Here is a 17,363-nt window from a genome sequence, read left to right as displayed (position 1 = left end):
ATGCGGTGACCAGACACAAGCTGCATATTCTAACTGGGGTCTTATTAAGGTACATAATATCTTCCTCATCATTCCTTCATCTAGGTAGTGGAATGCAAGGCCAATATTTTGAAGCATGTTATATGTTTTCCCAAAACTCTTGTTAATGTGTTTCTCTGGTGACAAAGTGTTTTGTACGGTTACTCTTAAGTCTTTCTCCTCATTGGTCTCTTTAATTTTCTCATCACCCAGCCTGTAATCCCCGTTTGGTCTGTATCTACTTCTTCCCATTTTCATAATATGGGTCTTGTCTATATTAAATTCCATCTGCCACTACTTACTCCACTCATATATTTTATCAAGATCTTCCTATAACTTGTTACAATCTTCCACATTCTTTACTCTCCTCATAATTTTAGTATCATCCGCAAACATGTTCATGTAACTGTCAATTCCTACTGGCATATCATTAACATAAATCAAAAACATGATGGAACCAAGCACTGACCCTTGTGGAACTCCACTGGTTACCTTCTTCCACTCGGACTTCCTTCCTCTCACCACTGTTTTCATTTCTCTTCCCACTAAGTAATTTTCCATCCATTTTGCTAGTTTATCATTTACTCCTCCAATCTTCTTTAGTTTCCACATCAGTCTATTGTGTGGTACTTTATCAAAGGCCTTTCTCAAGTCCAGATAGATAGCATCCACCCATCCCTCTCTATGTTGTAGTATGTCAGTCACTCTTGAATAAAAACATAATAAATTGGATACGCACGATCTTCCTTTTCTGAAACCAAACTGTCTTTCACTCAGAATGTTTTCACTTTCTAGATACTCACTGCACTTAGCTTTAATTACTTCTTCACATACCTTGCACAATATACTAATTAACGATACTGGTCTATAATTTAGTGGTTCCATCCTACTACCATTCTTATATATAGGCACAATGTCAGCTCTTTTCCACTCTTTCTGGACTAATCCTGTTCGTATGGAGGTTTCCACAATATCAAATACGGGACAATACAATTGATCCTTACATTCATTTAGCAACCTCCCAGATATGCCATCTGGCCCCATTGATTTATTAATATCCAGATTGCTTATAATTTTCCTTACATCTTCCTTAGTAACCATTATGTCCTGCATTTGCCTTATTTCCGTAGGCCTTCCTCCCATAAAATGCTCCTCCTTTGTGTGTGTGTGTGTGTGTCCGTCATGAATCCTCTGTACAGATGTTTTGTACGTATTGGGTATGTTTGATTGAGCTTTGTGTGTGTGTGTGTGTGTGTGTGTGTGTGTGTGTGTGTGTGTGTGTGTGTGTGTGTGTGTGTGTGTATTTACCTAATTTACCTAATTGTAACATACGGGAAAAGAGCTATGCTCATACTGTCCCGTCTCCATATCTACTAATGTCCAGCTTTTTCTTAAAATCATGAATATTCCTTGCGTTGACCACTTCCACGTCTAAACTATTCCATGCTTCCACCCTTCTATGAGGGAAGCTATATTTTTCACATCTCTCCTATAAGTGGCCATTTTAGTTTTTCCCATGCCCTCTCGACATTCTTTCATTCCACATACACAGATCTTCCCTATCCATTTTTCCATGCCAATCATCACTCTGTATATTGCTATCAGGTCTCCCTTTCTCTTCTGTTTTCCAGGGTCGGAAGTTGCATTCTGTTCAGTCTGTCTTCATAAGTCAAATCTCTTAAGTCAGGCACCATTTTGTTGCAGCCCTCTGTACTTTCTCTAGTTTCCTATGTGTTTCTTTAAGTTCGGAGCCCACTGTATTGTTGCATATTCAAGCCTTGGTCTTATCATTGCAGTAATTATTTTCTTCATCATTTCTTCATCTAAATATCTGACGCCACTCTTATGTTCCTCAATAAGTTCAATACTTCTCCAATTATTTTGTTTATATGTCTCTCTGGCGATAGGTCATTGGTAATTGTCACCCCAAGGTCTTTTTCTTCATGACTGGTTTTATGTCTTCATTTCCTATCTTGTACATACTCCTGATTCTTCTTTCACTCTTGCCAAACTCTAATTTCTTGCATTTTGTCGTGTTGAACTCCATTTGCCATGTACAGCTCCATTTCCATATTCTGTCCAAGTCTTCCTGGAGTAGTTTGCAATCTTTGTCACATCTCACTTTTCTTAACAATTTTGCATCGTCTGCAAATAGGCTCACATAACTGGACACCCCATCCACCATGTCATTTATGTAGACCATGAACATTACTGGTGCCAACACTGATCCCTGTGGAACTCCACTCTCCACCAAGCCCCATTCTGATGGTCTGTCCTTAATTATTGTTCTCATTTCTCTTCCTACCAAAAGTCTTCCATCCATTTTAGTAAACTGCCATGCACTCCTCCTACCATTTCAAGTTTCCAGATCAGTCTCCGGTGTGGTACCTTATCAAAGGCCTTTTTTAAATCCAGATATATTCCATCAGCCCAACCATCTCTTTCCTGTATTACATCTATCACCCTCGAATAGTAACATATCAGGTTTGTCGTGCATGAACGCCCTTTTCTAAAACCAAATTGACACTCACAAAGTATGTCATTTTTCTCCAAGAAGTCTGTCCATCTATTCTTCACCACCCTCTCACACATCTTAGCTACCACACTTGTAAGTGACACTGGTCTATAGTTCAATGGGTCTCTCTTGTTACCTGATTTATAAATTGGGACAATGTTAGCTCTTTTCCAGTCTTGGGGCACTACACCTTCCCTTAATGAGGCATCAATTACTTCACAAACTTTTTCTGCCAGTTGCTCCTGCATTCTCTTAAAATCCATCCTGATACCCCATCAGGTCCCACAGCTTTTCTCACTTCTAAACTCCCCATCATATTCTTGATCTCCTCCACAGTTACTTGAAACTCCTTCATAATCCCTTTCTGTTCCATTACCAGTGGTTTGTCAAAAGCAGTCTCCTTTGTGAATACCTTCCAAAGCATCCATTCATAGCCTCTGCCATTTCCTGGGATCCTCACTGCATACTCCATTTACTTCTAAACTTTCAATACTTTCTCTATTTTTGATGTTGTTGTTCACATGTCTGTAAAAAAGCCTTGGTTGGTCTTTACATTTATCAATTATATCCTTTTCTTGTTTCTTTCTTTCTTCTCTTTTAATCAACACATATTCATTTCTTGCTCTTTTGTAACTTTCCCACTGCTTAATCCGTCTTTTCCTTCTCCACCTCTTCCATGCATCCTCTTTTCTTGTTATAGCCTTTTCACATCTATCGTTAAGTGTGTGTGTGTGTGTGTGTGTTTCTGTGTGTCCTGCATGACACAAGTCCTCTGTACAATACCACAGCTCAAAATGCTACTAGAATTGTTGCCCCTATGCCATAAAAAGCTGATATAATAACAATAATCTCTTGATTGAGATAGAAGTAATAAACTATAGTTTACTGAACCTTCGTGAGGCTCAGTCTCTTGTACTGGGCCTAAGTGAAGCTTAGGCCGAGTAAGGGAAGAAAAGAAAGATGTAACGAATCCAAGGGGGAGGAATGAACACACCAAGCTTAACAAAATAGACCCTTTAATTCAATAACAACTCATCACAGTCATGTAACTTCCTACCTAGCCTACCTATAAGATGGGAGATCTATGGGGGAGAGAAACCGTGGGTAACTCAGCTGTAGATGAGAGGGCGTGAGGGTGCGTGTGGTGGCGTCCCGAGAGGTAAAAATGGCGGTCCGTCCCTCGCGGCGTCCTGCTTCTCTCTCTCTCTCTCTCTCTCTCTCTGTGTGTCTCTGCCTGGTTGGGCCTGCTGTGCTGGAAGTGGCAGAAGGTTCCACAAGAAAGGTGCTCGAGACGAGAGCGGGGTGATGTTCTGAGGGCGAAGCCACTACGCTCCTCACCTTATAAGGTGGCAGCCATGATGACTGCGCATGCAGCCCTACATCATCTCCCTTCTCCTCCTACAGGGACTCCCTATATAAGAATTCCTAGCTACACATATGAAAGGGAAGATGAGGATTTGGACTAAATAAATACCCTAATAGTGAGTAATAATCCCACTCCAGTACTGCTACTCGGTACATGGCTTTTTCTCAGGGAAAACAAATCCTCATCTTCTCTTTTACAACAAAAAAGTCTCACACACATAACAATCCACGTAATCGCGATACCCCACCGTGAGCACACAGAACCATTTAGAGCTATATACAGTGTCCAGGGTATCTGTGATATTACTGCCCTTCGTTTCAACATTTCACACTCTACAATTTCCCACTTAGTGCAAGACCTTGATGTCTCTACTGGTCCGGTAGGACCTGACCTCCCAGTTGGTGTTGCGCCACCCACTTCCCATCAGTCCAGGCATACAGGGGCGGAGTAGAGAGGCCGACGTAGTCTTCTCCAAGGCCTTATTCTGTGGGGACTGGATTCAGGAGGCCCCTCCTCCTGAACATTCCAGCCACCCCCAACAGTGGCAGTCTCCTTCCCCAGCAGTGGGTCTGATGTAGCTGCAAAAGAAGTATAGGGCAGTCACAGGATTTCAATGTCCCTAGGGGTCTATACACTTAGTATTCTTCTATAAATCTCCTCACTGGCCGTCTCTCGCGAGTCGGTCTGGGCTCCTCTACCTCATTGTCTTCTTCCTCCTCATCGGAAGGCACTACAATTTCTTCCGTGTCTACCATGTACCCTTCATCGGTTACATATTTTCTCACTCGGTCAGCTGCTCTATGGAGTATTTTGCCATTGAACACATTTTCCACTTCATATGACACTCCATCTAAATTCACATTTTTAACCTTATACGGTCCAATCCACTTGAGACCAAGTTTTCTATCAGCTGACGAACCAAACTGTTCCCTTTTTATCCACACCAAATCATCTACCTCGACTCTTTGGTCCTTCCGGACCAATGTTTGCTCTAGCTAACCACTTCCTGCTATTTGCATGGGATGATTGTCTCACTGCCTCCAAGGCTGTATTAATGTCTATTTCATCGTCCACCTGGAGCAAAGTAGTTCCCACATAGCGAGGAGCATGGCGCCGGAAGAAAAGGAAATAGGGCTGTTCGCCAGTGGTCTCGTGTACGGCCGCATTAAGGATCTGCTGACACTGCGTGAGGCACTCGGACCACCTGTGCGGTTGTCCTTTCCCGAGAGACGCTAGCACTGACTTCATGGTTCGATGTAACCATTCGGTGATAGAGTTCCCACATGGATGGTATGGGGTGGAAAACACCATCTCTATCCCATGCGTACGACAGAGTTCTGTCAACAATTGTGAGCGGAACTCGCACACATTGTCAGCTAAGAGTACCTTCGGTACCCCATAGTCTCCCAAGTAACTCTTAATAACCCTAACTACCTCCTCAGCGTGTCTGGACCGTAACTTCACCAACTTTACAAATCTTGAAAAGTGATCTATGATAGTTAATACGTACTTATAACCTCCTCTGGCTGGAGTCATTTCAGTAATATCGATACTAATTCTTTCCAAAGGTTGATTTACAGGAGGCAATTCCTGGTATGTCTTTTGTAAAGCTGGTGCAGTTTTACATTGTTGACAAATTATACATTCTCTGATAAATTTCTTTATGTCTGATCTTTGATCTGGCCAGTAAAAATATTCTTCAGCTTTTAACATGGTTTTTAGTTGTCCTAAATGTCCAGACTCTTTTCCATGGGCCAATAAAATAGCTTGTTTCTTTAATGTCTGGGGTACAACCAATAAATATAGGATGGTTCCATCTTTCTTTTGTTTGGAGTAATATAACACTCCATCGTGAACAATAAACTGATTCAAAATGACAGGGGAGTATCTGGCACATGGTATTCTTCCTCAAATATTCCTTCATCTCTCTCCATCTAGGTTCTGCTATCTGAGCTTGAATGAATTCATCGGTGGTCAAACCAAGAAATGAATCTTGACCTACCACATTCTTCCTGCCTGCTTTGTACTCTATTTTAAACTGAAAATCACGCATCTCCAGAATCCATCTGTTCATACGTGGAGATTTTGTTCGTTGGCAAAAAACTGAGACTAGTGGCTGATGGTCAGTTCGAATTAAAACTCGGACACCCCATAGATAATGGTGGAATTTTCTACAGGCTAGTACTACGGCTAACGCTTCCCGATCTGTTGTTGAATATCGAGTCTCCACTGGTCTAAGCTTCTTCGAAAAATATCCTATGACATTTGGTTTTTTCCCATGATACTGCATCGACACTGCCCCTACATGTGTGGCACTACTATCCGTCTCGAGGACAAACTCTCGATTGAGATTGGCTTTTCCTAGTACTGGAGAGTGTATTAGTTTCTCCTTCAGCATTTCAAAAGCTTTCTGGCATTCACCTGTCCAGTAGAACGGCGTTCCTTTCTTTGTGAGCTCGGTTAATGGGGCCAGTATCTTGGAGCAGTTTTCAATGTGTCGTCGATAGAACGACACCATTCCTATAAACCTACGGGTCTCTTTCACGTTAGTTGGAGGTTTCATCTGTTTTACGGCCTCCACATTACTTGGGTCTGGTTTATAGCCTTCTTTTGATACAATGTGCCCGAGGAACTTTACTTGTCTCTGCCCAATGTTACACTTGGATAAATTGAGTTTAATCCCTACAGACTCTAAGTGGCTGAATAATCTATCCAATCTGTGGATTAAGGTGGTATAATCTGCAGCATAAACAATTAAATCATCCAGGCAATTCTTAACCCAGTTTTCTTTAAGTAAGGGAGCTAATGCGTGGTTCATTTGTCAGGCAAATATCGCTGAGGAACAACTTAACCCAAAGGTAAGCGTCTAAACCTATAAAGCGAGACACCGTCACTGAACGTTGTGAGATCTCTACTCGCCGAGTCCAGGGCTACCTGATAATACGCTTCATGCATATCTAAGGTGGCGTAATAATCATTGCCTGACACACTTTCTACTAGCTCGTCAAGTTTGGGTAAAGGATGAATATCCATGGTTAGTTGTTTGTTTACTTTTCGATAGTCAAGACAGAGTCTTTTTTCTCCATTAGGCTTATTTACTAAAACTATTGGAGATAACCATGCTGCTGTGGAATTCTCAATTATGCCCTTACCTTCTAAATCATGTAGAATCTGCTGAATAGTTTCTCTCACTTTCTCTGGGTATCGATAGAGTGGTGTACGACAGGGTGTTGGGTCGTCTACCTGAATGTGGGCTGGATCTGCTTGTATTAGTCCTAATTCGCCAGGATGTACGATGAATAATTTTTGATGTTTCTGAATGAACTGAAGTAAACTAAGCTCTTCTCTTTCTCTAGATGTGACCAGTCTCGCGAGTCGAGAATTACTTTGAGCTTTTCCCACCGGGTTTGGTTTGTGGGCACACAATCATTTTCTGGCCCGATGGCTTCACTTATTTTAGCGATGGTCAGGGGTGAGTCTTCTATCTCTATTTGTCCCTCGTCTATTATTTCATACTTTATCAGTAAGGTTCCTGGTCGTAACACTAACCTAACTTTGGTGTTATTAATGACGGGGATGAAAACAGTGTGTGTTTCAGTCACTCGCATTATAGTTGGCAATCCATCTTGAACACAGGCATGTTTAGCCTCAATCATTATTACGGTATTAGGTTCCTCACTTACTTTTACTTCCACTAGGGTCGTTTCATAACAGTCCACTAGTGTTTTGGTTGTTACTCTACCGAAGCGCTTGTTATGAGAGGGAGATTGAGGTTCTTTTCTCACCATCCTGACTTTTCCATATGGTGTTTCCACGAATACTAAGGGATAAACAAGATTGTTCCAATGAATCCGCTTAGCTTGGTGATCTAGAGTGAGAGTTGACTGACCGATCGTGTTCATTCTCAACAATACGTGTGTTCTGAGATATTCATCGGGAACGACCGCTACTTGAGCAATGATGGGGTGGTTACTGTTACTGGCTATTGTTACATAAGCTTGGCCTAATACTCTGATCTGCTTACCGGTGATTCCTTGCAAAGGGGGAATCTTTGAACTTTGTTTCACTGGAATTCCCATTTCATTAATTACACTGATCTTAATTAGTGAAACATCACTGCCAGTATCTAACATTGCTTCAAGTACATGGTTATTGATATCTACGCTGATTACCAGGGATTGTCATAACATTCTATTCCATGTTGTGTTTACTTTACCGGGGCATGATGGATGGCCGCGCCGACAATTGAGCCATAAACAATCATAACAGGAGCCAGGTTGTGGTCTTTTATAGCACTCGGCTATTGAGTGGTTAGTAGCTCGGCAATATGGGCAGTATTTCTCCCTTCTGCGCCATTGCTGTAATCTTTGATCTACCCGGTCTAATCTACTAGCGGGTGGTGTTAATGTGGCGGCCGGGTGGGGTGTAGTCGCCGCCGCCGCTCGCGGGGCAGTCGGTAGGTGGGCTGGGGCCAGGCTAACCGCTCGTACGCTACTCTCTTTCCGAGTCATTACCACCAGTCTTTCAGTATCTAATTTAGTCAGAAACCTGGTTAACGATACTTTTTCGTCCAGGTACAGTTCTAGTCTTTCCTTGCAGTCTCTCGGCATTCCTTTTATCAGTTTGTTCTTTATCAACCTGTCCTGAGACGGCACGTCATCAGCATTGGTCCTTACGGTAACCAAAGGTAGTTTACATTTCAACCTTGTCATAAATTCGATGGGGTCGTCTTCCACCGAATATTTTAAATCATTCAGAGAATCAAATAACCTTTCCTCATTCTGGTCCATGAGCTCCTTTGTAAGATATTGCTTAAATTGTGCCCAGGTTACTTCCTTCTCTACTACCGTTTGCACCAGTAAAGCTAATGGGGCTTCCACACGCATTTTAACTATCTGTTGCCTCTCTCTATTATCTATTGAGCAACTTTCCACCTGTGAGAAAAAACAGCTAACCGGCCAACTCCTTCTACTCCACTCAAGTGACGCAGTTCAAGGACGGGGATGTCACGGGGCTTCATGAGGCATTTAACAGGGTTACTCGCAGGCCCCTCCCTGTTCTCTCTAACTTCCTGCAACAAATCGTAGACACAATCACGCAAGGCATCTACCTCCATCTCTAAGTTATTTATTGCCTCTGCACCTGACGGACTTATCCTCGTTATCTGGTTAACTACCGTATCATCTTCGGTTTTAACTACTGGTTCATTTTCCTTTTTAGGCGTCCACTCCGGCCTTAAGCTCAGAAAATCCACCAACTCATCCATAACGAAAGAAAAAACACCTGACAACTTGTCACAAACTAAACAAAATGAAAATTGGGTGAACAGTGGCTTTCTCTTTCACCAAAACACAACTTAAATTCTCATTATAAAAACAATGTATCTTCCTGTGGAGACAAGAAGCTAATCACACCAAAATATCAATGCATAAGAAAACAACTTATTGAAAAAAAACATGCCAGAACATATGAGCCAAATGGGAAATGTAAAAAAAAATTACCCCTAAACTGGGAAAAAAAAAAAATTTTGGTCTCCTCCCCTAGCTTATCCACGCTGATAAACTAGAGGTGGGAGGGTAGTAAGGGGGACCGGCACGGCGCCAACTACCACCCAAAGGTAATTACTTGTGGGGAAGTGTGGGGGCCCCCGTGCTACCGCCGAACCACCAACAAAACATCATGGGGGAAGGGACGAACACCTAACTCTCACTGTTCCCCTTCCTCTTTCCTGTCGCTGTGACTCCATACTGGCCACTCGAAACATGAGGCAAAAATAAGAAAAAAAATAAACAGAGGAGAAACACCACTTCACTACTAAACAAGTGGGGGGGATAAACACTGATTACTCCTGTCTCTACAGAGAGTTACGTGGGTCGATGTGCCTATATAAAATACATCTAAACCGCTGCCACCATCTTTACTGAACCTTCGTGAGGCTCAGTCTCTTGTACTGGGCCTAAGTGAAGTTTAGGCCGAGTAAGGGAAGAAAAGAAAGATGTAACGAATCCAAGGGGGAGGAATGAACACACCAAGCTTAACAAAATAGACCCTTTAATTCAATAAGAACTCATCACAGTCATGTAACTTCCTACCTAGCCTACCTATAAGATGGGAGACCTATGGGAGGGGGAAACCGTGGGTAACTCAGCTGTAGATGAGAGGGCGTGAGGGTGCGTGTGGTGGCGTCCCGAGAGGTAAAAATGGCGGCCCGTCGCTCGCGGCGTCCTGCTTCTCTCTCTCTCTCTCTCTCTGTGTCTCTGCCTGGTTGGGCCTGCTGTGCTGGAAGTGGCAGAAGGTTCCACAGGAACGGTGCTCGAGACAAGAGCGGGGTGATGTTCTGAGGGCGAAGCCACTACGCTCCTCACCTTATAAGGTGGCAGCCATGATGACTGTGCACGCAGCCCTACGTGATCTCCCTTCTCCCCCTACAGGGACTCCCTATATAAGAATTCCTAGCTACACATATGAAAGGGAAGATGAGGATTTGGACTAAATAAATACCATAATAGTGGGTAATAATCCCACTCCAGTACTGCTACTCGGTACAATAGCATAATTTGGTCTCCCCTATAAAGTTTTCTACGTTTTCTATGATACTCAAAGGCTGGATTCTACCCGACGAGTCAAGAGGAGTTGCCAGGTGTCTCCTACTTTTCCGTAAAAACTCAAGTGAGGCCCTTGTTATAGTATCTGGACCCCTCATGATGGCAACACTAAGTGGGGAGGAGTCACAAGAGCAGGTCTGAAGGGAAATATGCCACAAAAATTCAAAACATTCCCCGTGAAAATTCATGATTACATAAGCGATCGCCGCGTCACAGTACTCGAGAGGCTTGATTATATAAGCGATCGCCGCAGTTTAAGGGTTAATGAAATGCCACTCTTATATTAGTCAACATTTTATATGAAAGTCCAAATATCTTGCTTGTGTGTTTATTAGGCCTCAGATTTTCTTGTATGATCACTCTAAGATTTTTTTTCCTCTTTAGTCTTCATTATTTGTTCCTCTCTCATCAAATACAGACAACCCCCACTTAATGAAGGTTCACACAACGAAATTTCGCTATAACGAAGGTTTCATTTTACTACCACCTGCTCATTTAATGAACACCAAACTCGCTTTAACAAAGTTTTACCCAGGTAATTTTTTCCAAGTTTGAAAGCCCTGTCGTATCACGCAAGCCGACAGGCTTTTGAATACACCAGCGCCTCTCATGGACAACACGCGCACCACTCGCTACCCCTGTTCAAAACAATAACAGCGTCAGCAGCAGCTCGTCTTCCCTCGCTCAGCTTACCACCAAAACGTCCTGCAATGTCGCCTAGCGTTGCTAAGAAGACCAGGAAGTCTCTTACTCTCGAAGTGAAGCTGGATATTATTCATAGACACGAGAGAGGTGAGAAAACTAATAACATTGCTTGCCACCATCTTGACTCCATCTACTGTCTCTACTATTTTCAAGTCAGCAGACTCTATTAAGAAGGCTGGTAAGACCGTATCTTCTTTGCAAGCTAAAAGAACTAGCTGAACTCGTGACTCTACAATGGATAAAATGGAAAGCCTTGTGGAAATGTGGTACATAAGTTTTGTGTATGATACAATGATGCGTCCTTTTTTTACACTCCACAGGTTGCTGGTTAGTGTCTTTCCCGTTTCACTCTCCCTCCCTTTATAAATTTAAGATCATTAACATTATAAAGTTACGTACATACATACATTAGTGTACAGTTGCCTCAGAAAGTTCTAGTACACCCTGTGTTAACTCCTGTCATGATGTGGCACCATCGCAGTAATTGCAAAACTATCTATGAATGAACAGCTGTTCCTCAAGAGAGAGAGAGAGAGAGAGAGAGAGAGAGGGAGGGATGAAGAGAGGTAAGGAGAGGAAAGAGGTAGGGAGAGGGATGGGAGGGAGAGAGAAAGACTGACTGAGTGTGGGGTGGTTATGTATTTTGATCATAGAAACAACGTCATGTCTGCTGTGTCTACCAAGTTATTGCCAGGGCCTGTAACCTACAACTTAGTCAATTATAGTCTGGACACCACAAGAGCCACCATGAATCGACAGGAGGAGAAAATCTTTCAATGTGGTGAGATAATCGGCATAAGAGCAGGCATGTCAATTGCTGTCATTTCGACTGAGCTGGCCATCACCAAGTCAACTGTGAGGCGTTGGTGCCAGAGATGGGAAGAGACGGGGAATGTAATAGATGAAGCAAGATGTAGAAGACCCAGGAAGACCAGCCTTGCTGACAACAGAGCGATCCTTGAATCAGCAATACAGTCTCCATTAAAAACTGCAGTTGCTATACGCAATGAGCTACAGCTGCAACTGTCACCAGGAACAGTTCGGAATAGACTCCACGAGGCCGGTATTCATCACAGGACGCCAGCAGTGAAGGGCAAGCTTACAGATGAGCATCGAGCAGCAAGACTAGAGTTTGCTCAACAGCACATCGATAATGGGCTCGATTACTGGGGACGAGTAATCTTTAGCGATGAGAAGACCTTCACTTCAAACACCCATGGCCGTCTCCACTGCTGGCGCCGATACAACACCCGATACGACTGCCAGAACATCTACGAGGAGGGTAGAAGTGGCCGCATCACCTGTAATGTATGGGGATCGGTCCACCTGCATGGAGTAAGGGGAGCTGACAGAGATACGAGGACGGTTCACAGCAGAACAATATATCGAGATCATGGAGGAACTCCGAGGAAGTGATGGTTCCATCAGTAAACACCATTGCCCTGCCCTATCCTGAGCGGATAATATTCATGCAGGTAAACATATTTTCTTCTCCCGTTTCATTGTTATTTGGTTAATGTCATTATGCTTTAATCTGATAATTTGTCTTTCATTGTCTGCACAGAAATCGAACACTTTGACCTGTATTTTATACGTCACCATTATGACAAATTATTTAAAACTCGTATTTTATGCAGGATAACTGTCCCATCCACACTGCAAGAATCGTCCGCACATGGTTTGAGGAGCAGGCTGACATCGAACTCTTGCACTAGCCAAGCAAATTGTGTGATCTAAATCCCATAGAGAACGTGTGGGGCAACATAACACGTGGGAGGACGGCCAGGAGCGCACTCGAGAGCGCCTTCTCCAGCACACCATGGCGGAATGGGAAATGTTCCGGTGCAACCAACCAAGTATATATAATCATGTAGCGTCCATGCAAAGTAGATTGGAAGATGTTATTGCAAATAATGGTGGTTGGACAAAGTATTAGGGATAAGTATTAAAGCCAACATCTCTAGCATCTTAAATTAATTTGCTTAATGTATTCATTAATAAATTTGTCATGACCCAGGAACATAACCATTTTCATCCCCTGTAATCCTATTGAACCTTAGACAATACATATGTGCAATAATTACGAAACAATTATATAAAATATTCGCAGTAATATGAATGTAGTTGGAAAATAATTAGCATATCCACTATACAAGATGCAACGAGGTTTTAATCAGTCCATGATTTATTATTTGAAAAACGTGTGTTCACTTCAGTGCAAATATCTTTTACACCTGCCAGTGGTTGAACCAGGGGCTGTAAGGTTTCACGAATAAATATGTTGAGTGTGTAAATTATTCATGCATGTTTTCTAGACCTGGAATTTTTTTTTTTTAAATCATTAATGCAAAACATGGTTGTTCAAGCATAAATACATATAATCATGAATAATGACAATATACCATATTTCATAAACTAAGAATTTAAAAAATATCACTGGTAGATTTGATAAGGTGCATTTAACCGTTTGGAAAGTATCTCGACTTGTTTTGATGCGTGTATTTATCCAAAACTAATAACATAAAGGCCATCAGTATGATGAAATCTCACGAACTTAGATGACCAGGTGTGTGTAACCACAAACAACATGATTTAACAACTGTTGGTTTGGGATGGCATCATGCTAGAAATAAATGTTTCTGATCTTATTCTAACCAAGCCCATATTTCATGATATAAAGAACCATTATGACGTGGGGGATAATTACCCTGGCAATAACTCCGTAGACACAGCAGACATGACGTTTCTATGATCAAACTACATAACCACCCAAAACTCAATCTCTCTCTCTCTCTCTCTCTCTCTCTCTCTCTCTCTCTCTCTCTCTCTCTCTCGAGGAACAGGTGTTCATTCATAGCTAGATTCGCAATTACTGCGATAGTGCCACATCATGACAGGAGTTAACACAGGGGGTACTAGAATTTTTTGAGGCAACTGTACATTATATTGACTTAAATTAAACTGCCTAAATGTTTAACTTCATAATTTTTACTTTCATTAAACCTTTCAGTGTACTTTGATGCACTCTCGCTTTGTTTACTCTCTATGGAAATTCAAGTCGGGTTAAACTTGTTATAATAGGTTTGCTTAACGAAGTTTTGCTTAACGAAGGGTTTTTAAGGAACGTAACCCCTTCATTAAACGGGGGTTGCCTGTAGTTCCATACCGGTCTTCTCTTACCCTTTCCTAGTTCCATTATGTGACATTTCTTGGCATTAAACTCCAATTTCCACTTCCCACTCCACTCATAGATCTTGTTTAAATCTTCCTGCAACAGCAGACAGTCCTTTCTGGTTTTGATAATTCTTAGCAACTTTGCATCATCAGTGAATAAATTTATGTACACTTAACCCTCAGCTATGGCGCCCAATTGGGGCCGAAATAGCCGCGCCATAGCTGAAAACGCGATAGCCGAATTGATCTTGGCGGGAAGGCGGTTTTGGCCAACGAGCACTCAGATATCCCATGACGTCGTGGCGGGACGCGCGATAGCAGGCATCTGAGGTCGTGATAATGAAATTTTAGCAGCTTTTCATGGGTGCGCAATAGCAATAAAACGCGATAGCTGAAGTCGTGATAGCCGAGGGTTGACTGTAACTGTTTATCACAATGTGAATGTCGTTTACTTAAACCTGAAATATAATGGGGGCTAACACTGACCCTTGTGGCACTCTGCTAGTTACTTTACCCCAAGATGAGTATGTATCTCTAATCACAGTTCTCATTTCCCTTTCCTTCAAATAATCTCTTGTCTATTCGAGCAAGGTTCCTCGCAGTCCTCGTATGTTCTTTGGTTTCCAAAATAGTCTTCCGTGAGGGACTTTATTAAAAGCCTTTTTAATGTCCAGGTATACTGTGTCTTTCCATCCATCTCTGTTTTCAAGTCCTGCAATAACTCTTAAGTAGAAGCTTAATAAGTTTGATACACATGACCACCCTGTCCTGAACCCAAATTGTCTGTTCGATATGACTTGCTCGTCTTCTAGAAATTTAACCCATTTTTCTTTGATAATTATTTCACATAACTTCCTTACGACACTTGTAAGTGGTACTGGTCTGTAGTTTAGTGGTTCAGTTGCCTTTCTTCCTTTAAATATCAATTAAATATCAGTATTACATTGGCTCTCTTCCATTCTAGTGGAACTTTCCCTTCCTTTATTGAACTTGTAATTATTTTCCAAATTGCATCCAGTAGTTGCTCTTTACATTCTTTTAACACCCAGCCTGATACACCATCTGGCCCCATTGCTTTTCTGACTTCCAACTTATCCATTAGTCTTCCAATATCCTCTTTGTGCACTGCAATCTCCTGTAATCCTTGGCAATCCAATGCCCTATTTGGTTCTGTGAAATCATCTTCTGTAGTGAATACCATTTTGAAGCTCTCATTCATTATTCCACACATTTCTTTCTCTGTTTGGTATGTCTTCCCTTCTTTGATTATTTTTCAATTGTTTCCTTATTCTTTGTTTTGCCGTTTATAAACATGTAGAAAAGTTTGGATTCATCTTTGCTTTTATCCACTACATCTTTCTCAAAATTTCTTTCTTCCCCTCTCCTTACTCTAATATATTAATTTCTAACATCTTTGTACTGCTATCTGTTATAGTCATTTCCTTGCTTTAAGAGTTTCTTCCACGTTTTATCTTTTGCCTTTTTTTCTTGTATGCATCTAGCATTGTACCAAGCTTGTATTTTTTTCTGAACTCTGTAAACAGGAACAAACTTTTTTACTCCTTCATTGTATTTCTGTAAGAATATATCATATTTCCCTTGTACAGTCTTTCTGTCCATAATATTACTCCACTCAATATCAGCAAAATAAATCCTTAATTTTTCAAAATCTACTCTTGCATAATTTAATCTCTCTCCTTTATAGTCCTCTCTGTAACTTATCTCATCTTCCTGAATTTGCATATCTAATGTCACATGATCACTTCTCCTCATTGGACTAAGGTATTGTATGTTTGGAGGGGACTCTGGTTTCTTTGTGAAGACTAAGTCAAGCAACGATGGTTCTTCTTCCCCCTTGTACCTTGTTGACTCCTCCACCCACTGGTCCATTGCATTAACCATAGTCAAATGTAACATTTTCTCGCTCCATTGCCCAACATTATCCATTACTTCCATCTCTCTCCAGTTCATTTTTTTACAGTTAAAGTCTCCAACTAAGAGTATTCTTCTATCTTTTCTTATCATGTTATCTAGGCACATTATCACCTCTCTTTGCATATCTTTATGTTCTTCTGTTCCCCATGTATTAGTCTTTTGTGGAACATATGTAACTATAATTTTTCTCTTCAAATCTGTTTTGATTGTTACTCCCATTACTTCCACTTTGTCCTCACCATATTGCACATCCTCCACACATATATTATCATGAACCATTATTAGCACTCCTCCTCTCCCTTTATCCTTCCTGTCCCTCCTCCAGGTATTATATCCTTCCTCTTTGAAGTTGACATAGATCTCTCCTCTCAGTTTTGTTTCAACGATGCACATTACATCCGGCTTTTTCTCTTTCAAATAATCCGGAATTTCCAATATGCTTGATAACAACCCATCTATGTTAGTACAAGTCACTCTTAATTTATTGCCTCCTCCACGACCTCCTCTTTTTTTCCTTAGGTACCACTTCTTTAGATTCGTATCCAGAACCATGCAGTAAAAATTCTCTATCTCTGTCCTTTTCTCGTTTTTTTCCTAAGCTTCACTTCTTAGCATTTTCTTCTTTTCCCTTTCCTCTAATAAGGTTCATATCTCTTTTTATTCATATATCCTTGTGTTCAACATCATCGGCCAGCTTCCCTTTTCTAGCCATAATTTCCTCTACAGCCACTTGAGATCTTTCTCACCTTCATAGGTCTCCTAACCCCTTCACTGTATCTTCCCAGCCTGATCACTTTCTCCACCTCCTGGTCAAATTCTTGTGTGCTGTCTTGTACTCGTTTGATAACAGTTTTGGTCAATTCTCTTTCTTCACGTTCTCGGGAATTTATTTGGAATTTTCTTTTCCTTCATCCTAAAAATCACGGTTTTTTCCTTGTCCACTGCATCCTGCACCAAACCTTCTTTTTATTTGATAACTACAATTACAGAACTTTCGTGTTCTGAATTTGTCTCCCTACCACCTCTGAAAATTTTATGTTTTGCT

The 17,363-nt window shown here is 41.5% G+C and overlaps 2 protein-coding genes across 2 annotated transcripts in view; both read left to right on the top strand.

Annotated features, from left to right (window-relative positions):
- LOC123499320 (general transcription factor 3C polypeptide 3-like) overlaps window positions 1-17,363 on the top strand; it is a 414,223-nt gene that overhangs the window by 323,567 nt on the left and 73,293 nt on the right.
- Window positions 11,531-13,060, top strand: LOC123499321. Its single transcript, XM_045247143.1, has 2 exons — window positions 11,531-12,684; window positions 12,847-13,060. Exon 1 carries the CDS (start codon window positions 11,846-11,848, stop codon window positions 12,623-12,625), a length of 780 nt encoding a protein of 259 aa, XP_045103078.1. The 5' UTR covers window positions 11,531-11,845; the 3' UTR covers window positions 12,626-12,684; window positions 12,847-13,060.

Source organism: Portunus trituberculatus, chromosome 49 (assembly GCF_017591435.1).
Source record: "Portunus trituberculatus isolate SZX2019 chromosome 49, ASM1759143v1, whole genome shotgun sequence".
Classification (NCBI taxonomy): domain Eukaryota; kingdom Metazoa; phylum Arthropoda; class Malacostraca; order Decapoda; family Portunidae; genus Portunus; species Portunus trituberculatus.
Note: the sequence above shows the minus strand (reverse complement) of the source record. Positions and strands in the feature narration are given on the sequence as shown.

Bases quoted from the DNA above. Each gene is read 5' to 3' on its own strand.
- LOC123499321 (XM_045247143.1), top strand. From the start codon at position 11,846: ATGTATTTTGATCATAGAAACAACGTCATGTCTGCTGTGTCTACCAAG.